General features: G+C 61.5%; 3 protein-coding genes across 4 annotated transcripts in view; 1 reads left to right on the forward strand and 2 right to left on the reverse strand.

The window, feature by feature from the left end:
* AXIN1 (axin 1) overlaps nucleotides 1-16,103 on the forward strand; it is a 75,526-nt gene extending 59,423 nt beyond the window's left edge. The window contains exons 6-10 of the mRNA XM_075514919.1: nucleotides 3,527-4,080; nucleotides 6,478-6,654; nucleotides 7,866-8,111; nucleotides 13,237-13,404; nucleotides 14,236-16,103. Coding sequence (XP_075371034.1) covers nucleotides 3,527-4,080; nucleotides 6,478-6,654; nucleotides 7,866-8,111; nucleotides 13,237-13,404; nucleotides 14,236-14,362 — 1,272 coding nt within the window. The 3' untranslated portion in view covers nucleotides 14,363-16,103. The remainder of the gene's footprint in view (nucleotides 1-3,526; nucleotides 4,081-6,477; nucleotides 6,655-7,865; nucleotides 8,112-13,236; nucleotides 13,405-14,235) is intronic.
* Nucleotides 16,104-16,815: 712 nt separating this feature from the next.
* Nucleotides 16,816-20,503, reverse strand: PDIA2 (protein disulfide isomerase family A member 2). Its single transcript, XM_075515157.1, has 11 exons — nucleotides 20,164-20,503; nucleotides 19,402-19,608; nucleotides 18,987-19,120; nucleotides 18,782-18,919; nucleotides 18,587-18,703; nucleotides 18,382-18,507; nucleotides 18,110-18,304; nucleotides 17,631-17,751; nucleotides 17,286-17,467; nucleotides 17,108-17,194; nucleotides 16,816-16,959 (listed from the first exon to the last, which is right to left on the reverse strand). The coding sequence occupies exons 1-11, from the start codon at nucleotides 20,384-20,386 to the stop codon at nucleotides 16,879-16,881; spliced, it is 1,611 nt and encodes a 536-aa protein (XP_075371272.1). The 5' UTR covers nucleotides 20,387-20,503; the 3' UTR covers nucleotides 16,816-16,878.
* Nucleotides 20,504-20,637: 134 nt separating this feature from the next.
* On the reverse strand, nucleotides 20,638-25,064 carry ARHGDIG (Rho GDP dissociation inhibitor gamma). 2 transcript variants are annotated; one of them, XM_075515158.1, is made up of 7 exons: nucleotides 24,623-25,064; nucleotides 23,267-23,449; nucleotides 22,731-22,992; nucleotides 22,182-22,265; nucleotides 22,023-22,099; nucleotides 21,261-21,324; nucleotides 20,638-21,172 (listed from the first exon to the last, which is right to left on the reverse strand). In XM_075515158.1, the coding sequence occupies exons 1-7, from the start codon at nucleotides 25,020-25,022 to the stop codon at nucleotides 21,034-21,036; spliced, it is 1,209 nt and encodes a 402-aa protein (XP_075371273.1). In that variant the 5' UTR covers nucleotides 25,023-25,064; the 3' UTR covers nucleotides 20,638-21,033. The 2 variants fall into 2 exon arrangements, with proteins under 2 accessions (XP_075371273.1, XP_075371274.1); XM_075515159.1 differs by lacking the exon at nucleotides 22,731-22,992 and having other exon boundaries at nucleotides 24,623-25,046.
* Between the last annotated feature and the right edge of the window lie 350 nt (nucleotides 25,065-25,414).

The raw sequence follows: 25,414 nt of genomic DNA on the forward strand, positions 1-25,414 counted from the left end.
GCATGGCTGACTGAACAGCAGCACAGGGAAAACCACGAGTGTTAGTCACACTAGGCAGTTATCAGCTTAGCAGAGAAACTGGAAATATTTCGCAAAAGCTAGGAAAAAAGAATTTTTCTCCCCCATACTGAGCTGCCTGCAGGTTCCCTTTCAAAGCCACGTCATGCAGTAACATCGAGAAGAGGCATCTGATTTAAAGCCAAACGCCTTTTACTGAAAAGACTGTAAGATTTCTGTCTTTCAAAAAAAGCATACTCTGAATTGATTCATTATTCTGGGCAACGTGGGAGAGGATTAGAGGATACGTGTGTTCCCTTATTACTTTTTGAGCCACTTCGGCCTCACGTCCGTGCATGGAAGCTGCAGTTTCATATCATACAGATCAGTATCGTACGCAGATCACTCTGCCTTTGTCTGAACAGAGCGAACTGAAAATAAGCCAGGAGAAGCAAAGCCACCGCTGAGATTCTCGCTATTTGAATATAAGACATTGCCTACCTAGAGAGGGAAGTCACTTGCACGACGATCGAAAACGCGCTCGTGGTTAGGTGAGCTATTTTGCCCTACCGACCAGCGGCGGCCTGATGGCTGGGACTGGGAGAAGGCAGAGGAGGAGGTTTGCAGCAAGGTATCGCTTGCCCGTGGCTCATCAGTGCAGATCTCGGCCTCCTCATTCAAAGGGAAGGGCACCCCCAGCCTTGCTGCAGAGTAAAAATAGCTCAGCAGGCAGTCAGCAAAGTTGAAGCCTGCACCTCTCTAACTGCCGCTGCCTTTGGGAGCTGGTGGAAGAGGTTCCTGACAATATTATGTCAACAAAGCACCATCTAGTGGTTATGGCACCCGGGGCTTCCCGCCCGGCTGGAGGCTGCGCACGCCGCCGAGCCGTGCCCAGCTCACCGCAGCGAGATGCCGAAACACGGCTCCGGAGGCCAGGCCGGCCCTGTGTGCAGGGAAGCTGGGCCCGGGGAGGAGACCGCTCCCCAGACCCACAGGTCTCTGTGGTGTGAGAGGCTGCAGTTACTGCCTCTTGCCTGTGCCTCCTCGGTCCTGTCGTTGTCTTGTCTTCCCTTTCTTCTGCCCGTGCCAACGGCGGGCAGGGCGAGGGTGCTCAGTGGGCCAAGGCGTGCAGGGTAGGCAGCAGGCTTGTGCCAGCTGGGTGCGGGCAGGCTTGGGTGGGAGGGAAGGCTGCTGCGTTGCCCGGCATAGACTGCGGTCGGGTAACACGGGCAAGGAGCACCTTGCAATGCACCGGTGCCAGGGGTTGGCTCTGCTGTATCCAAAGTCCTCCATTACAATCCCAGTTTGGACTGCCCCGACCTCGTGCCGTATGTCGTTTTTTTCACCGCAGACTGAGCACGATGAAAAGATCCAGCAGAATCGGTATCTGCAGTCTTGACTCGAACCTTTGCCCTACTCAAGGAGAGAGGGCAGCTTGGGATAGGCACCCCAATTCCTTTGTTAGCTGCTGTTTTCTCACTGTTGGGGCTTTCTTAGCTGATGCAAGGCTGAGACCAGTGCCAGGGGGTGGGAAGCCAGCTGCCCCAGGGCTTGCCTGCACACCACCAACCCCAGCAGCACTTGCTCCTGCCTGGGGACCTGCTTGGGGTCCAGATCTCCTGCTCAGCGACATAGATGAGCTGAGCCAAGGCAAACTGAGAGAGCGCCAATGCATCCCTCTCCTTCCCTTAGCCCACCCTGATCTCGGTCTTGGAGCAAAGCAAAGTACCAGGTCCTAGTTTTCTGCAAAATAGAGTTCCAGGCAGCCAGAGGATTTCCCGAATCCTAGGCACCCATTTGGTGGACCACCCCGGGTTGTCACTCTCATGCCACCCTGCTCGGGTGTGACAGCACTGCCAGAGCTCTGGGCTCTGAGCAGAGAGGACGCGCTGCCGTTCCTCAAGGATCTGCGCCAGGGTCAGATCTTGCCCTGCACATTAGTTGGTGTTTAAACCTCAGAGTTTTCCAGAAAGTAGGTACCAGCCCTAAAAGCCTCCCAAGCGCTGAACGCGTCATTGGGTTATAAACTGCTAATAAACGCTTACCCCAGTGGTAGGGATTTAGTCAGCACATGCTTCATCTTTTCTTGTCCCTGAGCTAGGTGCCCGGGGACGGCGGTTGGCAGGCTGCAGCATTGTGGCTGTAGATGAAAGGTGCCTCTGAAGTTCTTCAAAGCGATTTGTTAGAAAGTGGTGCGTCCCTCCAGCCGTGAGCATCGTGTCACGCCCCCAGGCTCGCAGCGCCCATGCCTTTGGCACTTTCAAAGCCTGGCATCGTCCCTGCTTCAGGCTTGAACCCCCAGGGGTGACGCTGGGAGGAAGTCCGTTATTTGCTTTCTTGCTGTGTGGTTGGCAGCTGGAACTTTGAAGCTGGTTAGCAAGTGGTAGATGGTGGCATCGGACAGGCAAAGCTGATGGGAGTCAGTGTTTTCTAGCAGATGCATTTATCTGGCAGGGCAGAGATACCCTGTGCTGCAACTGATTTCTTTACTGTGCCAAAGGAGGAAAAGAGAGCGGGATTAAAGGACTCGCTGGAATCCTGCTTATGTAATTAAAAAAAAAATAGGAATCCTGACTTCCAACTTCATAAATATCTGAGTTTGTGTTGGAGTGTAAAGTAGTTTGTCAGCATCAAAACTGTGGCTGTCAGCATGGAGGAGTTATATTCTTCCTGGCAAGGACTTAAGAGTTGCTAAAAGCGTGTCCTAGACTATTGTGAACTACAAGAAAAAGCAGTTAGTTCCAACCTGTTTCTTTATCTGCGTGAAGTGTTTCATTCCAGCCTGACCATGCCCAGGAGAAATCAATGTTTGATTTTCAAAACCATTCACGCTGCTGTCGACCTTCAGTTGCTCCCTCTTGTTACAAGCCCGCTGTTGGCTTTGCCTTGTGAAATAGTCATTCGGGTGAGAAACCCCTCTGGTCTCGCCTGACTCAAGAACTGTTTTGCCGCGTGTCCTGTAACTTTGGGCTTTATCTGATGGGCTTTGAAGCAGTGCCTTACCGAAGGCTCGTACGAAGTCACAGGTACGGTGCGGTAGGTTGTGTTTCCGCTGCTGGTTGTTACGGAACCACCGTCAAAGGACTTAGGCAGCTTTTTAGTAAGGTTCTGCCCGCTCACGCATCCGATTGAGTTGTTACGCTTGTCAGAAAGCTGCATCTGTAACCCTGATTGCGATGTGTGGGCTGCCTGTCAGAGGTTGCCTCAGTCTCTTTGGGTAATGCGTGAAGACCCTTGCTAATGGTGGCTCAAAAAGCAGGAACAGAGACCTGAGCAGCTCTGCTCGGTGGCAGCGAGACTGCACAGGCTTGGGTTGAGCATTAGGAAATTTTGTGCAGGAGGGTGGCGCGGTCTGGGACAGGTCTCCAGAGGGATGGTGCGTCTGTCTTGAAGGTTTTCAAGATCTGGCTGGACTAAGCCAGGCCTGACCCAAGGGTTGGCAGCAGGCCTGCTGCGAGCCAGAGGTAGGACTAGGGACCCTTTTCAACACTCTGCTGTCATTCTCTGATTGTCCTCGTGTTTCTTGCAGGAAGAAGAAGGTGAGGATGCAGATATCTCTTCTGGTCCCTCGGTCATTAGCCACAAGATGCCTTCCGCCCAAGCCTTTCATCACTTTGCTCCTCGTTACTCTGAGATGGGCTGCGCTGGGATGCAGATGAGGGATGCCCATGAAGAAAACCCAGAAAGCATCCTCGATGAACACGTACAGCGTGTGATGAAAACACCAGGCTGCCAGTCTCCAGGACCTGGCCGCCACTCTCCTAAGCCACGGTCCCCGGAAAGCGGCCACTTAGGAAAGCTGTCAGGGACACTAGGAACAATTCCTCCAGGGCATGGCAAGCACGCAACAAAATCAGGAATGAAACTGGATGCAGCTAACTTATACCACCATAAACACGTCTACCACCACATCCATCACCACAGCGTGATGAAACCAAAAGAGCAAATTGAGGCCGAGGCCACGCAGCGGGTGCAGAACAGCTTTGCTTGGAATGTAGATTCACATAACTATGCAACAAAGTCACGAAACTACACTGAAACCTTGGGCATGGCCCCTGTCCCCATGGACTCTTTAGGCTACAGGTGAGTCAAGGCAACACCCAACGGGAGTCCCAGAGCCATGGCTTCTCTAGAAAGCTCTTTCATAAACGGGCTGTAGCACGTCAGTGAAACAGTGGCTGAACCACTCTTTCTTGTGAAAGCCTATGCTGGGACATGGTTTGAGGGCCTCCCACTGCTCTTCCCCTTCAGAAATGGATATGCCCCCTGCTAACCCTTATAGACCCCTTTTCTTCTTCTCTGTGATCTGGTGCTGAAAGACACCCTCTAACCAGGATTTTTGATGGCCTTGGTTATAAAGTAGGTTTTCTGCTCCTTGAAGCAGTGGAGATGCTTAAAAATTGCAGATGTTGGTCTACTTCCCCGTGCATTAGGAGTTGCTAAGTATAGGGCTGAGTCTTGGGGTCTGGGTAACAGAAACCAGTCTCCTAAGGTGCTTACGAGAGGACAGAAAAGCCCTCCTTATTGCAAGGCCTAACCCATTCACCAGAAGGGCTCCTTTCTCTTCCTAACAAAGCGATGGACGCTGCAGTGCTACCGTGGCATCCTGTCCCAAGGGGACATTCTCTGGGATAGGGGACCCTCTGCCCAGAAAAGACGTTTTGCTGCCTTAGGGTCTTTTGTCCATCTTCCCTTGGCTGCTTGAATTCCTCCATCCCCTCCGTGCTGAGGGGAGAGGGCAAAGCTCCTTCTCCGCTGCGGCAGGTTTTGCTAGTCCTGTTACTGGATGACTGCAAAGGTGAGAGCAGAGCTTGGGGCTGCCCGGGACAAGGGACAGCGATGGAGCAGCCGCAGGGGAGAGCTGTGCTCACCCTGAGCGTGGCTGGCTCCCCAAGGCTGTGGGTTTGGGGTGTTGCTTTGCAGCGTACCAGGGGTGGGATATTTGGTGAAGGCAGGTGGCTGGGTCTGCAGCGGGCAGGACCAGCTTTCCAGTGTGGCAGAGGCAGCCGAAGCAAACTGCTCTCCAGGGAGGGAGAAGCACTTAAATCTGCCGTTTGTATGGGGAAAGGGTTGTTGCTTCAATAAAGCATGAGCATGGCCATGCTGTGTCAACCCAAAGCCCCATCTAGACACAGGACTTCTCTCTAGCACTGCCTGCAGCATATATTTAAGGGGATTATAAGACGTCACATTCAGAGCCGTCCTTCCTCTGGCACAAATTCCCAGTTCCTGACAGTCCCTGGGTTAGGAGCTTCACAAGACAAGAATTTGCATCCAAACGGTCTTGTTTGGCAGCCAGCAGTCTGGCTCCTTGTTGAACCCAGCCGGACTGCTATCCCCCCAGCCCCCCGTGGCTGTGGGTTGATTACAACCTGCAGAAAAAGGCCTTTTTTTTGTTTGCGCTGAACCTGCTGCTGGAGAATTTCATTTGATATCCTCTAGTCCTTGTGTGGGGAGAAGCAGAGAACTTGTCAGTTTGCCCTGCCTTTGTAGATCTTCAGCAACCCCCCTTCAGGTTTTTTCCCCAAAAAATCAGCAAAGCTCTCTGAGGGCCCGTTACTCCTCTGTGGTGATAAGGTTATTTTTCCTATGTGTTTTAGTGAGCACGCAGAAGTAGGGAGGTCCTATGGAGTAAAGCGGGTGGGTGATTGGGACGGTGGGGGTCCCATGAAATTACCGGCTGTGGCAATGACAGGCCAGCACAGGTGAATTCTGCGTGGCCTGTCATTGCATGGAGCTGCCCAGCTGGGCATGTGGGCATGGATGTGGGCAAGGAGCGGTGAGGTTTCTGTAGGAGCCTTTGCTGCAGCCATAAGCATAGCCAGAGCGTCAGCTACTGCCTAGCGTCCGTCTGGCTACGGTGTTTGAGGTGGCTGGGCTTCCCAGTGCACGAGAGCCTGCGGAAGGCAGCCCACCCCTCTAGGATGTGGTCTTCCACCATGATGTGAAGCCTCAGTTCAAATCGGGGCAAGAAGCGAATGCTGGGCATGGCAAGTCAGCAGTTTGGGGTATCGGTGAGTCTGGGGGGCGATGGGAAGGGCTCAGGTTTCGAGCAGTGGTCTGGCGTGGAGAGGCAGCTGATGGATGGCAGCACCAGGATGAACCTCCTGCTCTGAGCAGAGAGCCAGGGGTTTAACACAACCCTTCGTGTGGCAGGAGGTCTGCTGGGCTTTTTGCCACGTTGCCGTGGCTCATTTGGCCAGAGGAGAAGCTCTCTTTCTGTGCAGGTGGCTGGATGGAGAAGGCTGCTGTGCCTAGGTCTGGCCAGTCTTGCTCTTAGCCTCAACTGCGGCACGGTTGGTTTGACCTGTGGTAGAGCCGGGGGCTGCGGAAGACAGCCAGGGCCACGTCTGCACGGCAGGCAGCACCAGACCCCATCAGGGCTGAATATGTCTGGAGATAGAGATGTCCATCCTCTGCCACGGTCTGCGGTGGTTTGACTTAGGCAAAGCGCTAATGTCTCAAGCTTTGTTCTTGCAGTGGGAAAGCAAGTCTGCTCTCAAAAAGAAATGTTAAGAAGACCGATTCAGGGAAAAGTGATGGTGCCAGCTATGAGATGCCAGGATCTCCTGAAGACGTGGAGAGAAACCAGAAGATCCTTCAGTGGATCATAGAAGGAGAGAAGGAGATCAGCAGGCATAAGAAAACAAACCATGGGTAAGGGCTGGCAGAGCAAGGGGTCTTCACTGTTGCATTGCATCCCCTGCACGAGGCATGTGTCTAGGCTGTCTGGCAGTCTGCCTTGTTCCTGGAGATCTTGGGAAGACAAGAATCCACCAGGCACAAGGGTTTAGACCCTTTGGAGACTGAGGATCGCTCAGGGGCTGTAAGGGCAGGTTTTTTCTGAAGGATGACTTGTGGCCATGGCAGGGAGGTTGCAGCCCCAGGGGAATCTCACAGATTGCTGCTGTGGTTCCAAGGTGGATAACGCGGCACACGGTAGGCAGTATTTTTCCTTTAGCATTTGCTGTATGTAAATGCCTGTTACTCCTGCAAGGTGCTGATAGAAACGTTGGACCTGTTGCACTGGTGCCATTGGTCCTGAGTAAGCAGTTTAGCACGGCTCAGGGTTGCCCAGCGTTTCAGCTTGCTGGGAGCATCCTCTGGGGTGGCCTCGCCTGTCTAGAGTGGAGCCAAGGACGTGACTGTCTCGGGAATCTCTCTGGAGTCGAGCAGATCTCGAGCAGGCACAGATCCTTAATCACAGTCTGGTCAGTCTGGCAAAAAACAGTGCTTGCCCCAGAGAGGGATCTGGGGTCTCGTCCCCTCTGATGCGGCTGTGCTGGTGGCTGAGTGGTGAAGCTGCTGGTGGTTTCTTCTCTTGCTTCATGGTAGAGTCCAGGGTGGGTTGCACCGCAGGCAGCTGGGGCCGAGTGCCAGAGCCACGGGCAGTGCCAGGCCACCGTGAAGTCAGGCAGCAGGTTCTGCTGCTGGAGCTGGGGACGGGCGAGCACATCCCTGCAACATCCCTTTCCCTGGAGATGCCAACCAGCCGTTCATGGAGAGGCTCCCAGCCTGGGAATGTCAGCAGCACGTGGGAGGGCATCTTCTGGGGGAATGTCTCAAATAGTGGAGCTGCCTTTTGCTGGTTTTATTTTTATGTATTGTGGACTTGGTGAGAGCCCTTAAACAGATCTGTGGGCTTTGTGTCAGGTTTGGGTTGCTCAGCCTGATGTCTCAGGACTTGCTGTCCTGAAATCTTCTCTAGAGGTGGATGGTGCTCCCCTGTCCCTTGGAAGCCGTGCTGTAAGGAGCTTCCCAGTGGTGCCCGTGTCCAGCTGCAGAAGCAGTAGGTCCATCTAGGAGTGACTGTGTGCCTGTCCAAAGCGGCTTGGTGGTCTGTGTAAAACCTTTGTGTTTGTGTGTAGCTCTTCAGGTGCTAAGAAGCAGCTGTCCCATGATATGGTCCGACCTCTCTCCATTGAGCGACCTGTTGCGGTGCATCCATGGGTCAGTGCCCAGCTCCGAAACGTCGTCCAGCCTTCTCACCCCTTCATCCAAGATCCTACCATGCCACCCAATCCAGCCCCCAACCCTCTCACCCAGCTGGAAGAAGCTCGCAGGAGGTTGGAGGAGGAGGAAAAAAGGGCTGGAAAACTCCCCCTTAAGCAAAGGTATGCTGATAGGGTCTGATTGTGCATGGGAGGGAAGGGGGGACTGCTCTGAAGGTGAGGGAGATGGCCACTGCCCTCTGCTCTGGTCTCCAGCTGCCAGCACCAGCTGGGTGGAGGCGTATGCAGAGAGGTCAGAGAAATCTGCCCCAGTCCCTCTAACGTGGTGGTGCAAATGCCAGAACCCACCTTGAGGGCTTGGGCTTGCCGCTTGTGGATGGAGAGGCTGGAAGTGCTTTTGGGAGGGTGGGAAAGGCGCTGCTGAGAACTTGAGGAGGAGCTGGGCAGGGGAGCCTGTCTAGAAGGGGCATGGTATGGGAGAGCTCTCTCCCGCGCTACTCACTGACTCTCAGCTCGGTCACACTCGCACAAGAATTTCAAAGGTTGGTGCAGGAGCAGAATTCAGCAGGATACAGCAGAATTAAGTGCAGAATAAGAATATGTATTTGCTCTTTATTTACATCTCCCACAGGCTTCTGGCAAAGGCTGCTCGTGGCATCTGGATGGGAGCACTGCACTGTAGTCCTGCTGCAGCAGCGTGGACTCGCTGCGTGGCCCTGTCCAAGTCACTGCATCTTTTTGTGACTCAGCTTAATGCCTGTTGCAGAGCTAATTCTCCTGCTCCTGTGTTATCTTTCAGGGAAGATTATTTGCAAAGCACATGGAGCTCTCAGATGAAAAGTGTTTTGAAAGTGCTAGATAATTACTGTTAACAGCTGAATGCACTTTGTCCATTAAAAACCTTTCACAATGGGAATTGCATGTAGTCACTCCAGCGCCTTATAGCTGTCTTCTGAAAACTTGAAACTTTGGCATCTGACTCTTAAAAACACGAGTGTAATTTAAAAAAGAAGCTCTTTCAATTGCCAAGCTCCAATTATTTTTGCTTGCAGTGACCATGTAGCGGACTTCGGCATATTTATGTCAGAGCATTGATTGAAAGCCAGGTAATTAGAGGGCTCTCCCAAGTCAGGTTATGCCAAGTTTATTTGATCTACCTTTCAGTTGGAGTAATTGGATGGGGTTTATTCGTAGAGTCCTTTATAGTCGTACTGAATTCATGCACCTTCCCCAGAAATGTCTAGATGCAGATACGTACTTTGGAAACACCGGCCTGGGCTATATGCGTATGCAGTTAATACTCTAACAAAAATTTGGCATGTATTGTAAGCATAGCTGCTGTAGTAACCCCATGGCATTGGGATAAATGCCGTGCAGACCAGCGGGAGGACAGGCTGAGCAGTCCCAGTGCTGGGCTGCTCTGCTTACGCTGCATCCCCACGAAGCCCGGCTCTTCTCCCGGTGATGCAGGGATCTCCCTGACCTGCCCCATGCGTGGAAAACCAGGGAGCCGTGTTCACCGGGGGGAACTGCTCATGAAAAGCAAATGTTCCCGTGTCCAGTAGCAAGCAAGAATGGATGGCAGCAGTCCCCAGGGAGCCAGGGGTTTCTGGATGTTGAAATCTGCTGGCTTTTGGCAGGATTGGGTGCTCCAGCTGAAGCACTCCTGAGCTAGCAGCTCTTTAGAGAGCTCCTGCTACGGTCAGCACAGGAGCCTGCCTGAAAAAAGACCCCAAGTCTCTTCTGAGAGAGGCTGCCCAAAGCTGGTTGGGGAGCTAAGGAGAAACGGAGAGGGGATTTAATGTGAAAACACCATTTATTTCAGTCGGGAGCTCTGGAGAGCTCTGGGAAATTGGAGCCTGTGTCCAGGTTCGTCGGCAGCCCTGGGGAAGCCACGGGGAGGTGGAGGTGAGCCCGGAGGTGTCCTTGGGGCGCAGGCGTGAGCTGGCCACGGGAGGAGAGTGCACTGTGCCAGCTTTGTACGGCCAAGCTGACCTGGCCGGCACGGTTACCTGGCTCACCAGCCGCTCCCCTCTGGCACAGCCCTCGCCAGCGGTGGCCTTCCCCAGCTGACTGCCTGCTGCTCTGGCGGGGGGACCAGCAGCCCCACTGCCCCCCAGCGCTGCCCCGCTAGAGATATAGGAGGCACCTGCAGTGCCTGCACTGGGAATCATAGATATTCTTCCAGAAATCACACTTCTATTGCAGAAAAAGCCTTTCTCTCCCTATTCCGCAGCATTTGGAGGGACGTTGATCTCTGAGATAGCTACCTAGCCGCTGCTAGCAAGCAATGCAGGATTAAGTGTCCAATACGGAATGACCTGCAGATCCAGCGTGCCCCAGCATCGGTGTCCCAGTGACCATCAGGTTTCTTCCATGTAGAGCCAGGTTTTGAGCCATTTTCTGTAGCTCAGTGTCACAGTTCGCTTACCTTCGCAGCTGGATGAAGTAATTAGTACCAGCTCTTCAGAGAAAAGACTTTTGCAAGCAGCGAGAATGTTAGCATGAGCTTGGTGTGGAACTAATTGGGCCAGGCCAAGCCTGGAAGAGGAGCAGAGCTGGCCACTGGGACATCTCCCGAGGTAACATCTGCTGGGTGCCTTTCAGGCTTTCCAAAGCACTCCAGCCCCAGGGCTGAGCTGGAGCGAGCTGGGCGCTTCGCCTCTGCGTCGCAGCGAGGTTGGACCGGTGCTCTAACCCAGACTTAGTTGCCCTAGCACGGCGTCACGGGGTTCTACAGCTGAAAAATCACGGGGGGCAGTGAAGTGCAGATGCAGTAGGTCAGATGAGCGCTGCCGTTCCCTTGACAGATAACACGTCGTCTATGTGACAAATGCAGCAAAGGGAGCTGACCCCAGAAGGGGCAGGGTGGTGGCACCTGGCTGTCTCTGGGTCACCCTGGCGCCCGGGAGGTGGGCGCAGGTGGACGCTTTAATGAGGCAGAGCTCAGACACAGTCTGGTGGCCTGCTGGGGTAAGCCGTGCTCTCGGGAGATCTCGTGGTGACGATGAAAGCGGAGACAGTTGTGTTGTCTCGTTCTCCTGAGAGAAGCTCTTGGGAAATTACATTTTCAGTCATTCCTTATTCATCAGCCCTGCTTCAAGCCTGCTGCAGATCGATGGCTGCGGTTCGGGACGCGCGTGTATTCTGCTCCCAGCGGGCCGGTCCCGCTGCACGGCCTTGTTCAGCCCCAGGAGCTCAGAGGCACCGCAGCCACCCACCCCTGCTTTGATGTATGGCAAAAGCAGGGGATCCAGAACCATGGGGGCTGGTTTTAACTCTAGCTCTGCGAAGCAGTGCAGAGTTTCTGCTTTCGGGCATCATTGCAGGCATCATTTTCAGGCGCATCTCTGCTCTGGAAAGAGGTGGGCACAGGAGCCAGGCTGAGCACGTTCAGAAACAACCTTTCAGGGATGAATTACGTGGAGGAGGAGGAGGAGGAAGGCTCCCAGCCGCCGGCACGGTCCCCCTCTTGCTTCTACCGTGGCAGAGCTCGGGGGGGTCCTCTCCACCTCCCCAGGCGAAGGAGAACAGCAGGCGCGGGGGCAGCGGCTGTGCTGCCTGCGCAGGGCACGTAGCTGTGTCCCCAGGCGCCAGGTCCCCGGGCACGCAGCAGCGCGCTCTCAGTCACAACTTGTTTCTAGCAGGGTTAAGAGAAGCTTAGGGACTTTGAGGTTTTCCAAACCCCTTCAATTAACTTCTGGCTCGCAGGGTTCACAGAATTTGCCTGAATTTATGACCCATTTTTCCTTTAAATGCCTCTTTTTTTTTTTTTTTTCCCAAGGATGACTCAATTCCTTAATGTTTTTCTAGCTAAAGGGCATCCTGTGCTTTGATATGGGGATGGGGGAGGCTCCCAGCTTTGCTGGCACCAGGAGCGGACCCTTGCCTCTCAGGATGCTGCATCTTCTCCAAAGGTGTCCCAGGCAGAGCAGGCACCAGGAGGGTGGTTCGGTTGAACTTTAGACCTCTCACGCCTTTAGAAAGAGGTGAACAGATTGTGTCTGGTCTTGGTTTGCAGTGCCGATGTTTATGTGGGCACGCCATTCAAAAGGTGCTCTGCCCGCGAGCCAATGTTTAAAGGTTAGGGTCAGAGTCATTTCCAAAACTGCGATTACCTCATGTGCTTGGCAAATTCTGGTTTTTATAGCAACTTGCCAGTCATGTAAATACAAAATCATCTTTTTTATCCAGCATGCTATTTAAATAATTTTTTAAAGCTGCCAAATTTGTTTTATGTGACTTTGAAAGAGAAGGCTGCTTCTGGCTTAGACCGCACATGCCAAGTTACCAACTTGTGTCGGCTGCTCCAATGTTTGTGCAGCATTTACGGCACCCCAGATGAAAGGTTCTACAGAAGGGCAAAGTACCCTGATTTTTATTATTGCTACTTTTGTCTACCTTTGAAAATGGGGTTAGGACTGGGCTGATGCTTTCGGTCTAGTGATGGCACCACGTAGCAGAACCCTGGTGTGTGGGTTGGAAGCAGCGACCAGACCGACATCCTGAGAGTCGGGAAAACACAGGAGATTTAAAGTCACTGAGGTTTTGGGGACGGCAGCTGCCTTGCCACCGTGCGCGGACAGGACGGGCAGCAAAGCCTCCGGGACACGTCCTGCTGGGAGCTCCATCCCCTCCGACCTCCATCTACGCTGGGAGAGGTGCCCAGGACAGCCACGGGGAGCAGGAGCGGTCCTGCCTGCGCGGCCCTGCAGATGTAGGTCAGCGGAAAGCTGTGCCGAGCTATTTTGGCCACGGCGGCAACAATCCCAAGTAGTCCGAGCGGTGTTTGCGTTATTGTCCCCAAGCGCTTCCAGCCCCGTGTGCTCAGTGCACGCCAGGAGCGTGCTGATGGTGACCTGGGGCTGCTGCCGGGGGCTTGGGATGCTCTGCCTTGCCCGGAGCTTACTGATGACTGAGCCGGCGGTGCTGCGGGAAGGGCCGTCCCCTCTCAAAGCCTGGGGACGGGTTTCTTCAGCACGAGGGGGCTGAACTGGAACCTGCGCCCTCCTTTGTAGCTGCAGTCTGGCCCCGTCCAGCCTTTCCCGGTGCCGTTCACTCCCCCACCGGCCTCGGCACGCAGCTGCATGCCAAGCTGGTGGTCAGAGCGAAGGATGCTCGGGGATCACATTGCATTTCCTCCGGCCCATCTGTGTCACCTCTGGTGGGACCTGACCCGCACCCCTCGCCTGGGCAGCCCCGTACCCGGATGGGCACCCAGCAGCAGCCACGGTGCTGAGCGCCGTGGGCTGATACTCAGCATGTCGCTTGTATTTTTGCACGGCAGGTTGAAGCCCCAGAAGAGACCAGGCAGCGGCGCGTCCCAGCCGTGCGAGAACATTGTGGTCGCTTACTACTTCTGCGGAGAGCCGATCCCATACCGCACCCTCGTCAAAGGGCGTGTGGTGACGCTGGGACAGTTCAAGGAGCTGCTGACCAAGAAAGGGAACTACAGGTAAGGGCTGCTCCCCATGTGCAGGATGGTGCCAGCAGACTGTCAATGACCCCTGGCAGATGCCACTGCCAGAGCGCAGCGGCGTCGCCCCCCCCCAAGGCAAAGGAGCGTGGTGGAGGTAGGTCAGGGGGCTCCTGGAGCTTTCGAGGAGGGCTCCCGCAGGACATGCTGCGATGGGGATGTGGCAGCGTGGTCAAGGCCTTGGCTGTTGGAGGGGCAGGTTACAGAGACAAGGGAGATCGGGTTTTGTACCAGAAATGTCCCGCGTCACTGTTTGCACCTTCAACGGGAGCTGATGAGCTGTCCCTGCGGTGTCCTGGGCCGGTGACGAGCAGCATCAGCCAGTGCTCAGTGATGCTGTGGGGAGCCCTCTGACTTCCAGACCCATTTCGGCTCCTCCCAAACTTTCCTCCAGGAAGGACAGGGAGGTTGGGTCCTGCTGGAGTCCCAAAGCAGCCAGGCTTGGGGCATGTAGCTCTCCAAGTTCCCCCTTCCAAGTAGGAGCTGCCATGGGAAAGCCCTCCTAGAAACGCTCCACCAACACAGGTGCTTCCAGCCACTACTTTTGGGAGAGCTCTGAATGGGCTTGGATTCAGGGCTGGAGCTCCTGAACATGCCAGCACAAATCCTGACCACACTTTTTTGCTCACTGGGTGAGGGCAGGGACAGAAGTGTGGCCCCAGTTGCCTCCAGGTCTGGGGGAGCTGCTCCCCGTGCACCACGAGCTCAGGGGCTTGGAAGGGCTGTACCCGGGTTTGGGACGGTGGTGCTCCCATGATCATTCACCTGCTCTTTTTTTTCCTCTCTGCCCCCATGTTTCTGGTTTTTCAGGTATTACTTCAAGAAAGTGAGTGACGAGTTTGACTGTGGCGTGGTCTTCGAGGAGGTGCGGGAGGATGACACCATCCTGCCCATCTTCGAAGAGAAGATCATCGGGAAGGTGGAAAAGATCGACTAAGCTCCAGGGCTGCCGAGGCGTGAGGACAGGACTGTGAAAGACTCTGGGACCGGAGGAGAGGGCCTGGGGCGGACGCTGGCAGTGCTGCTGCCACGGGTGCCGAGCGAGCCCGGGGCGGAGGGCGGCAGCCTGCTCTGGCACGGGCCTGGGCAAGCTCCGGGTTGCCGGGGGATGTCGTTTCACCTCACGGACCTGCCAGCGGGAGCCCGGGCTCCCTCTCCATACCGAATATAAGTGTAATGTAGCATTGTACAGTGCATTAGAAAGTGTAATATGACCTTGTTTACTAAAGCTGCATATTTTTGATATATTGTAATAAAAGGAAAATATTTCCAATGTCACAGTGCTCTTATGTAAATGTAAAACATACAGGTACTGCAGAACTCGCCCAAAGTGTACAGCCATCCGTCAGACTCCGTCTGCTCCTCGCTTTCACGGCACCCTGCCTGGCCCCCCTGGCACGGATGGCTTTGGAGTGCTGCTGGGGCAGAGCTGCTCTGCCCCCGCCGGCGTGGGAGCAGCGGCCCCGCTCCGGAGGGGCTGTGCTCCCAGCTCACCTCCGAAGATTATTGAGCCATTTGGAAGGAGTCGGTCTCTCGCCTCCCTGGCAGTCTCAGCTGCTGGACGTGGTAGGATGGTTTTTTTTTTCCTCCTGAGCTTTCTTGCGACCGAGTAAATCCCCGAGGGATGGGAGGGTCGGTGCCAGCTCTCGGGGCTGGGGGCTTCCCGCGGTGCGAGGACCGGCTCGGAGCCGGGGCGGCAGGCTGGATGCTGGCATCCCACGGCCCGCGCGCTTGTGTCCCCCCTCCCCGCCGTGTGCCCCTGGAGAAGGGTTCGCTTCCCAGGAGGGTGCTGCAGTTCCACAGAGGGCTGGCACCCACGTGCCCGGCGCAGACGTGCCCAGGCCCCTGGTGCCGAGCTCCAGCTTTGGTCAGGGGACTCTTTTTAGGAGAAACATAATAGCAGAGGGAACTGACTGGACACTAAAGCTGAGGACAAAAAAATGTCTTTTTGAGTCCCGCGTCTTTTGTCAGCTTCTGCGTCTTGGGGGAGGCGGCATGAGGGCACTGCAGCCCGCCGCCGAGAGCGACGGGGGGCGTTGATGCCAGTTTGTGGGGCTCGTGTAGGGCCGGGTCACCCAGCGGGGCAGCCGGCACCCAGGGAAGCCTCCTGGGCTTACTCGGACGCAAGAAAGCTGGGGGCTGCGCTGGTGCTCCCACCACCCTGCCCTCGGCCCTGCCCGGCTCCTTTGGAGACCAGCCCTCGCCCGCCTGCAGAATCCGGGGCGGCCCCCAAAGCCGGGGGGCTCCCACGTCAGCGCTCGCCCTGCCCGGCGCTGCTCTCGGCCGCAGGGGCACGTTGGAGCTGCCAGGGACCCTGTGGCACCGCGCCGGGATGCGACTCAGCCTGTTGTATATGTCACCGAGTGCCTTTAAAACAATGGTTCTGTGACTTGCCTATACGCTACGTGAAGTCCAGCAAAATCCGCAATCGTTTTCAGCCCGGGAACAGCATTATGAGCGTTTTTTCCTCCCTGTTTTTTTAAGTTCTGATGGTGTTGTGTCTGGTGAGGTTGTTAACATGCCTGGGATTTCCGTCTTCCCCCTTTTTTTCTCAGGGGGGTCCCCTGTAAATATGTACAGCGGCCGTGCAGCCCCGGCGACGTCTCCTCTGCATTCTCATGTGCTGACTTGTACAATGATCTTTTCAAAGGTACTTGGATAAAATGAAATAAAACCCCGTGTCCCATCGCCTGCTGGTTTCTTCCTTCCCTGCGGAGCAGGCACCCGGGCCCGCGGCGTCTGGCTGGGGCGGCTGGAGGACGGGACAGGTCAGGCGAAGGGCCCTGCTCTGGCCCGCGGGCTTGGGCACATGGCGGGGCTGGGGCAGCCATGGGCTCCCTCGAGGCGTGGCCGGGCAGGTCCTGGCCCCGGGGACCAAAGCGTTGCCCCCGGGGGAATCGCCCAGGGTCGGGAGCAGCAGGCCCAGGGGAGAGGGGCCGGTGCCAGGGGTTGGAGGGGACGCTGGGGGGTCCCGGAGGCTGCGAGCCAGGCTTAAGAGGAGCAAGTGGAGCCCCGTGTTGCGCTCTTCTTGCTTCCCCGGCCGTGACAGCAGCTCCCGGGGCTGCCCCGGGGCTGGTACGCGATGGTGGAGCCCCGGCCTGGGGCGGGAGGGCTGCCTGGGAGCCGCAAAGGAGAGACCCCGGCTGGTCCCCCCATCGCCTGCGCCCCGGCAGCCCATCACGAGGGCCAGCGTGGAGAGCACGGGGCTCCCCCCAGGGCCGTGTCCTCTGCACCCTCGGCCACCCGGTGTCACCACAGGGCTGCCAGGATGAGCGCTGCGGCGCACACGGGGCCGTGCTGGCTCAGCACCCCTGGGGAGGCAGAGCCCCTTGCCCGGGTTCAGCCGGTGAAGCCCTGCGGCATCCCCGAGACGCGCGGGCGCTCCCCCAGACACAGAGCAGAGCCCGCATCGTTTCCAGGTCCTTTATAGCACGAGCCCGAGCGGGGTCGGGCTCACAGCTCGTCCCGGGTTTCGGCCGTCCCGAGCGGACTCGGCTCCTCCGTGCCTGTGCTGTTCTCAGGGGTCTTGGGCACCTGGAGAAGGCAGCAGTGAGGCACGGACGGACAGACCCCCCCCGCCTGTCCCCATCCCGCAGGATCCGTCCCCCTGCCCAGCCAAGGCTGGGAGCTGCCCTGGGGTGGGTGGGGGTCCCTGGCCCTGGGGTGGGGGGACCTCACTCACCGCAGGCGGCTCCTCGGGCAGCGTCCCCCCGTTTTCCAGGAACTTGGAGAAGGTCTCCACGTCTCGGGCGCTCTTGTACTCAACCATCTGGAGCCGTGGGATGGAAGGGAGATGAGGAGTGACGCCGTCCCCGAGGTGCTGGCAGAGCCGGGGTGGCCCCGCAGGTGCCCCCACCTACCTTCCTGCCCGGCCCCGCAGGGAAGTAGTGCAGGGTGGGGAAGCCGTTGATGGTGATGTTCTCCAGCTCGTTGGCCGTGGCATCCAACTTGGCGATGACGATGTCCTCGTGGTCCTTGTAGCGCTCGCCCAGCTCCTCCCAGGCGGCCGCCATGGCCTGGCAGTGGGAGCACCACGGCGCGTCTGCGGGGCAGGCACAGTGCCGGGGTCCAAGCCGGGGGACCGGGGCTCCGCCGGGGTCAGGGTGCGGCATCCCCCAGGCGAGGGGTCGGGGATGGGGCTGTTGCGGCAGGGGGCTGAGCCCCGTGCAGAGTCGGGGAGGGTCGCAGGCGGCCCCGGCACTTACAGAACTTGACGAAGACGTTCTTGGTCTCATCGAACGCCACCTGCTCGAAGGTCTTCCCCACCAGCACCTTAACGGGCTGCGTGTCCCAGTCCTCGGGCGGCTCCGCGCTCAGCAGGTGGGGCTGCGGGGACAGCCAGGGTGGCCACAGCCCGGGGTGAGCAGTGGCAGGCCCCATGGGGAACAGTGCGGGACGGGGACAGGGGGCCCCAGCCTGCAGCCAGGGGTGCTCCTGTGCTGCCTTTTGGACCTCTCTTCCCCTCTGCCACCATCCCAGCTTTCTGTGTCTCCCCATCAGTGGTCTCTCACCTCCTTTCCCATAACACCCCTCCAAATCCTCAGGCCTGGCAGCACAAGCATCAGCGAGCAGGTGGCTGGTGTTCACCGCACATCTGCCATCATTAGGCTTCAGAGTTAACAGCCCACCGCTCACCACAGGGAAGCATCCTTGGTGCTGACTGGCACGGTGCCGCGTCCCTCACCTTCACCTTGCCGTCCAGCACCGCCTGGATGAAGGTGCGTATGGCTGTGTCTGAGAAGACGTCCTGGTCCATCCGGTACTTGCGGTTGTTCTCCATCTTGACTAGGCGCAGGGTGGGGGCATCGGCGGGCGTCAGGCCGAAGAAGGGCAGGACGTCGGCACCGTACCCAGTCACGTCCACCACCACAAAGAGCACCTGGGTGGGGGACGGGCAGCACTGATGCCGGGGTGCCCAGCGGCCAACCCCATGTCCCCGCCGTGGGACCTCCTCACCTCGCCCCGGAAGGTGCCAGCAGCAGCCCGGAAGCCGTCCCGCAGCGCCAGCTGTGCCGCCGCCGACTTGTTGAGGAAAAGCAGCATGTGGTGGGGGATCTTGGCACTGAAGATCCGGTCGGAGGTCTGGGGAGCAGGAGGAGGGTGAGGGCCAGGGGGCCACGGCCCTCGCGGGGATGGGGACAGGGCTGTGGCCAGGCCATACCTCGTTGGTGAACTCCATCACCAGCTCCAGGCTGTGGATGCGGAGCAGCCGGGTGAGCTCGGCCGCATCCAGCCCCCGTGCCGGGTCCACGGGGAAGTCCGTCCGTCCCTCGTCGAACTGCCGGAGCAGGGGCCGGTGAGGGCTGGGGCGGGAGGGAACCGGGACGGCCCCACCGCCCGCCCGCCACCCCCTCACCTTCTTGAAGAGGCAGATGGTGTCGGCCGACAGCCCGTACGCCTGGAAGAGCTCGGCCGCCTCGGCCACGCCGAATGACACGTCCACCACCTCGCCGGCCACCTCATAAAACGCCTGGGCCGCCTCGCTCCCCAGGTCCTGCAGGGCCACCCCGTGAGCGGCCGTGGCCGTGACCCCGATCCGGCCCCCGCCTGCCCCAGCCCACCTTGAAGAAGCCGACGACCACCAAGTCCTGGGAGCCCACGAAGGCAGCAGCGGTGGCGGCGTCCTGCAGCAGCGTGGCGCTGGGGCCGGCCCGCCGCCGCATCCAGCGCACGATGCCTTCGGCGTCCATGCGGCCTGGCATGCGGAGCGGGGCCCCCGCCATCACCCCAGCCGCCCCTTGCCAGGCTGCCACCCCCCCGTGCCATCGGGCCCGGCCGCCCGCCTGCCGTCACCACCGCAGCACCGCCTGCCGTCGCCCCGTGCACCACCACCGCCCTGCAAACCCCATCGGGACGTTGCCGCCCCTCTCACCATCACCCCCTGCCACCCGTCCTTGCACCCCAGCCCGCCCCAGCACCCATCGCGGCAGCCCCCGTGATGGGTGCCACCGCCATCGCGCGGCGCCGCGGCCCTACCGGTGTAGGCGAGGGGGTGGGTGCGGTTGCCGTCGCGGAAGAGCTTGAGCGTGGGGTAGGAGGTGATGCCGAACTCGTTGGCCAGGGCCCCCTGCGCCGTGGCGTCCACCTTGCCCAGCCGCGCCAGGCCGGACTCGTTCCTCAGCGCAGCGGCTGCCTGGGCAAAGGCGGGGGCCAGCCGCTGGCAATGCCCGCACCACGGCGCGTCTGTGGGCAGGGGACAGCGTTGGCGGTAGGGACAGCCCCAGGACAGCTTTGGGGTGTCCCTGGTCCCTAGGGTGGGCTTGGCGGGTGGCCAGGGCACGTAATGGCTGTGAGCGCCTGGCGGGCTCCAGTGCGTGCCCCTGCCTGTGTCCCCTGTGCCGTGGCCCGTGTCCCTCACCCCCGCCGTGTGTCCCTGCCCCATGTCCCCTGCCGTGTCCCGTGCCTCTGCCGCGCACCCCCACCCCATGCCTCTGCTTGTGTCCCTGCCACATGTCCCTGCCCCGTGTCCCCATCCCATGCCCCAAGCCCTGCCCTGTCATGTGCCGTGCCCTGTGCCTCTCCCCCTCTGAGACGTAGCCCTGACCCTGCCCGTACCCATGTCCCTGCCCCATTCCCACCCCGTCCGGCACCCGCGTCCCTGCCTGCATCCCTGCCCATCTGTCTGCTTCTGCCCACACCCGTGCCCCAGCCTGTACCCCCTGCCCATAGTCCCTGCCCCACACCCATCCCCACACATGCCCCTGCCCACACCCCTGCCCGCGGCAAGGGGACACTTACAGAACTCCACCAGCAGCAGCTGGTGCTCGCTCAGGGCACGGGCGAAGTTGTGCTCATGGAGCACCAGGACGCCATCCTCCTCCCCGAGCTCATCCGAGGGCACGTCCCTCTCCTCCTGCTCCTCCACCACCGCCTCCCCATCCTCCTCCTCGCCCCCCAACGCCGGGCTCAGCCAGGCCAGTGACACCAGCAGCCAAACCAGCCCGGCCCCGCAGCCCCGCATGGTGCCGCCGCTGTCGCCAACGCCAGCGCCCGGGGGGAGAGGGCCCAGATAAGGGCCCCGGGGCGGGTGGTGCCAGTCCCCTGGGGCTCGTGGCCCTCCGCTACTGGCTGCCCGGCCCCGCCGATAAGGCAGCCGGACCAGGTGGCCGTTTTCCAGCTGCCCGTCCCGCAGCGGGACCCGGCCCTGCCAGCGGGAGAGGGACGGGGACGGGGACGGGACAGGCAGAAGCGATGGGGGCACGGACGCACCAGTAAGAGACCAGTCTGTAGGGTTTAATGGCGATGGAAGAGCACAGCCTGCGACCGGGCGGGCAGCCGGGCACGGTGCTGCCACGGCAGGGTCACGGCCCCGGCCCCAGCGACGGGGACGGCGTGGGGACCAGGTGGGTGTCGGTATTTAAAAAAAAACAGCAATTAAAAATAACTTTGGTTGCGAAGACCACGTGGGCACCCACTCGCTAAGGGACACCCCCCCCCCCCCCTTTACACGACCGGGGCGAGCGCAGCGGTGCCGGCGAGGTGTCCCCTGGGATGGCAGGCACCGCGTCCCCAAGCTGGCGGGGGGGGAACCCGGTGCGGGCGGGGGGTCAGTCCTCCCAGGCCTTCTTTATGCAGAGGCCCCACTCCCAGGAGAGATGCTCCGTCTTGTCATCGTCGGTGACGAAGGAGCGGACGCGGTAGGAGCCCCGTGCCAGCCAGCCCCGCGGTGCCTCCTCCGCCGGCGTCACCACCTCGTACTCCTCGGCCCGCGGCGCGTAGCTGCCCACCATGAAGACGTCGCGGTCCACTGGGCAAGAGGGGGAACGGGTGAGCGGGGCCAGGGCAGCACGGCCCCCCCCCCCCCGCCACCACCCCGGCCCCCCAACCCCACTCACCGGGCCGGCCCCGGCGGTAGGTGAGGTGCAGGCACCGCAGCCCGCAGACGATCTCCCTGTTCACCTGCGGGCAGAGGGCAGGGGGGCCGTGGGTGCTGCCCCACAGCTTGGGGACCCCCACCCTGGGGACCCCTGGCCTTGGGGGGACACCCACCTCTAAAGCCCCCCCCTGCACACCCCCCAGGATGCAGCTGCTGGGGCAGGACTGGGCACTGAGCGGGGTCAAGGGTGGCAGGGACCCCAAGAGGGACAGGGACCCCCAAGAGGGGCAGGGACCTCCAGGGACCCCAAGAGGGGCAGGGACCCCAAGAGGGGCAGGGACCTCCAGGGACCCCTGGGAAAGGCAGGGACCCAATGCGGCTGGAACCCCTGAGAGGGGCAGGGACCCAGGGGTGGCACGGACCCCCAAGAGGGGTAAGGACCCCAGGGTGGCAGGGACCCTGGGGTGTCAGTGATGGGGACAGCAAGGGTTCCCAGGGTGGCAGGGACCCAGGAGGGCAGGGACCCCGGAGTGGGCAGGGACCCCCAGAGGGGCACAGACCCTGAGGGTGAGGGGTGGGGGGCAGAGGCCCCAGGGCAGAAGGGACCCCGGGTGGCAGGGACCCTGGGGCAGCAGGGAACCCATGGGTGGCAGGAGGGACCCCGTGGGGCAGGGACCCATGGGGAGCAGGGACCCCCTGGGGCTGGGACCCCGGAGTGCGAGGGTGGCAGGGCTGTGCCCAGCCCAGCCGGCGGGTGCAGGGCACCACGCACCCGCCTCACCTTGAAGGACACCTTCACCCTGTAGTCCACCCCCTCCTTCAGCACGAAGGCCCGGCCCCGCAGCACCTCCAGGTCTCCTGTGCGGGGAGATGGCCCGTGAGCCTGGCACCCCTTCCTCCTCCTCCTCCTCCTCCTCCCATCGGTGCCCCCACCGCTCACCTGTCAAGTCCATGGTGATGGGCCCCGGTGCCTGCTCGCACATCAGGGTGAGCCTCGTCACCTGCACGTTGGGCACGCTGGCGTCTAGGGACAAGCGGCAGGGCTCAGACCTTACCCGCCCGCACCCAGCCCACCACCACCGGCACCTGCAATGGCATGAAGAGCCACGGTGCCCGTGGCGGGGGTGTTCGGAGCCAGTGCGTGCCGGGCAGCCCAGGCAGGGCACGGGAGACCAGGGGCATCTCAGGCCAGCCCCAATCTTGGCACCACCACCTCGGGGGTAAGACCACGTTTAAAAGGGCCCAGCCACAGGTATCTCCCGGGGTGCGATGCTCCCGTGTGATGCTCCCTGCCTCGGGAGCGGGCCAAGGTGGCGGGGAGGAGGAGGGAGGCGAAGGCATCCCTCGAGGCGGGCGCTGGCCTAATTGCGCCTCGACAGCCCAACCCGCACCCCGTCAGCAGCTCGCACCCCCACCGGCCCCCTTGCACCCCATCAGCCTGCGCACACACCCCGTGCACACCTCAGGCACCCCACCGGTTTGCACCCACCTCACCAGCTTGCACACCTCGCCCCCCCCCGCCGTCATGCACCCGTCAGCCAGCACACCAGGGTGCTGGGCCCGGGGCGCACCCCAGCCCGGCCCAGGCCCTGCAGACACCGAGGGCAGCGCCAGGCTGGGGCGGCCGCTGTGGGCGTCACGGGGAGCGGGGGGCACCGCCTGGGCACCGGCAGCCGTGCCACCCCAGGCCCCGCTGCTGCTCGCTCCGTCTCCGTCATCCCAATGAATTTCCTGGTCCCTTGTATCCGTTCCTATGGAAACTGCGGCGGTGATCCCGTAACCAAGGCAACCGGGGTCCCCGGGCAGCCATTACCGTGTCGGCAGGGGGATGCCGGGGCCTCCGCGCAGGTGGGGGGCAGAGGCAGCACCCACGGGCGACGCCAGCCGGGATGCACCCTCCCTGCTGGGGATGCCCCACGGGTGCTGGGGACGCCTGAGCTCCCTGCACCCGCTGAGGCTGCATCACCCGGCCGGGGTGCCGGGGTGCCGGGGTGCCCAGCCCCAGCAGGCAGCCCCTGGCCTTACCCACGGCGGCAGGGATGGCACCCAGCAGCGCCTGCTTGTACTTCCGCAGGCTCTCATCCCCCGGGTCCAGCTCCTGGATCTCCCGCAGGCTCTTCTTCTCCGGCGTCCTGTACGCCAGGGCCACGTCGGCATCCTCCTCCTCCTCCAGCGACAGCGTCACCCCCTCCTTGTCAGCCATGATGTCTGCGGGGGACAGGCAGTGGCAGTCCTGCCGCCCCGGGTACGCCCTGGGGGACACCCCCCGCCCCGTGACATGCAGGCGCTGGTGGGCAGGGGGTGGCTGAGCTGGAACATGCCACGGATGGATGTGGGCAATCCCCTGTGGGGCAGCCGAGTTGTCCCCCTGCTCAGGGCCGTGGGGACGCCTCCAGGCTCCACGTCCCCAGGGCCCGGTGGCACAGCTGACACCCGAGGCGTTGCCGCCGGCTGCATTTCCGCACGGTCACGGAGCAAGACGAGCTGGTGCCTACGTGGTGCGCGTAGTCAGGGGGTGTCTGCAGCCCACCGCGACCCGCAGGCGCCCTTCACGCCCTGTCACCCGGAGAGGTCCTTGTCACCACCCCGTGGCCCCCTCCAACCCCGCTGGGCGGCCACCAGCCCCACCTCCCACCCCAAACCCAAACTGCCAGCAGCTGCAGGGGAAAAAAAAAACCAGCTCTGGGGCAAACGGTGGCTCCGGTGGGTGCCAGGCTGCGGGGGGCACAAGGGCGGGTGATGTCCCCACGGCCCCTGACTCTGCCCTGCCCGCTGCACCGCCCCCCCACGCCCGTCGCCCTTCTGACTGCAAGCACCGTGCTCCCCACGCCCCTGGAAACCCCATCCCCGGGGACACGCGGGGGGCACAGCCCGGGGCAGGGGCCACCACGCTCTGCCCCCGGGCCGCAGGGCCAGCTGCGCGGGTCCCCGGGGCGGCGGCGGTGACCGGGGCGCAGAGCGATGGCCCCGCCGCACCCCCGGGCGCCCAGCAAAGGCGGAGGCCCCGGTACCCCGGGGCGCCCGCTGCCACCGCGGCGTGCGGCACCCGGCCACGCTGGCTCCCAGCCCAGGGATGCACCCACCCGGGGGCTCGCCCAGCCCCGCACGGGGGCCGGGGGCCACAGGCCAGGCTGCGAGGTGGCCGGAGGGCGGCCGGGGGCGGGGGGGGGGCGGCCCCCGCCCCTCCGGGACTGCTCCGGTTCCCCCGGGGCACCCGGGTGACGCTCGCTCCCGAACGCTCCCGGTGCCCGGGGCGACGCTCGCCTGGCTGGGGAGCCGGGGCGACGCTCCCCCGGGGCGATGCCCACCCCACCGCCCGCAGGCGACGCCCGCCCCCGGGGCACCCGGGCGAGGCCCTCCCCGCCGCCCGCCGCCGCTCACCTCGGTAGCACAGCGCCAGCCAGAGCAGCTCCAGCAGCTGCCCGCCGGCCTCGCACACATCCAGGCCGAGCATGGCCGGGCCGGGCCCGGCGCCCCCGGGGGCCGGGCGGGGCGGCCGCTGCCGGGGCCCGGGGCGCGGCTCTGCCGCTGTCGGCGGCTCCGCCGGGGCCCGCGGCCGCCGCTCCTCCCGCCCGCTGCCGCCGCCGCGCTCGGCGGTGCCGGCTGCTCCGCCGCCGCTCCCCCCGGCGCTCCCCCCCCCCCCCGCTGCGCTCCCCGGCGCTGCCCGGCGCGGCCCGGCGGGGCGGCGGCGGCGGCGGCTCCCGCAGACGCGGCGGCTCCGCTGCCCGCCCCCGCCCGCCCCCGCCCCTCGGCGCCGGGCGGCTCCAGCCCCGCCGCTCATGGGCGGCGAGACTGCAGTGAGCTCATCCGCCGTGCGCGCCCGCGCAGCGCCGGCCCGCGCTCTGCCCGCTCCCTGCCCGCACTCTGCGAGCGCCTGCCCGCGCCCGGCAAGCACCCAGTCCGCACCGCCCGCCCCCTGCCCGCTCCTTGCCCACAGCCCCCCAGCCTGCCAACACCTTGTCCACGCTGCCCGCTCCCCGCCCGCACCTCGACAAGCATCCTGCCCGTACCCTCAGCGCACTGCCCATGCCCTGCCTGTGCTGCCGGCACCCTGCCCGCACCCTGCCCGCACCCTGCCCGCACAACCATTCCGACAGCCGCAGTGTTTCCCCCCACACCCGGCAGCCCAGCCGGCCCGGGGCCAGCCCTGCGCTCCCCCGACCCGGCCGGCAG

This window comes from Mycteria americana, chromosome 12 (genome assembly GCF_035582795.1).
Source record: "Mycteria americana isolate JAX WOST 10 ecotype Jacksonville Zoo and Gardens chromosome 12, USCA_MyAme_1.0, whole genome shotgun sequence".
Taxonomy (NCBI): domain Eukaryota; kingdom Metazoa; phylum Chordata; class Aves; order Ciconiiformes; family Ciconiidae; genus Mycteria; species Mycteria americana.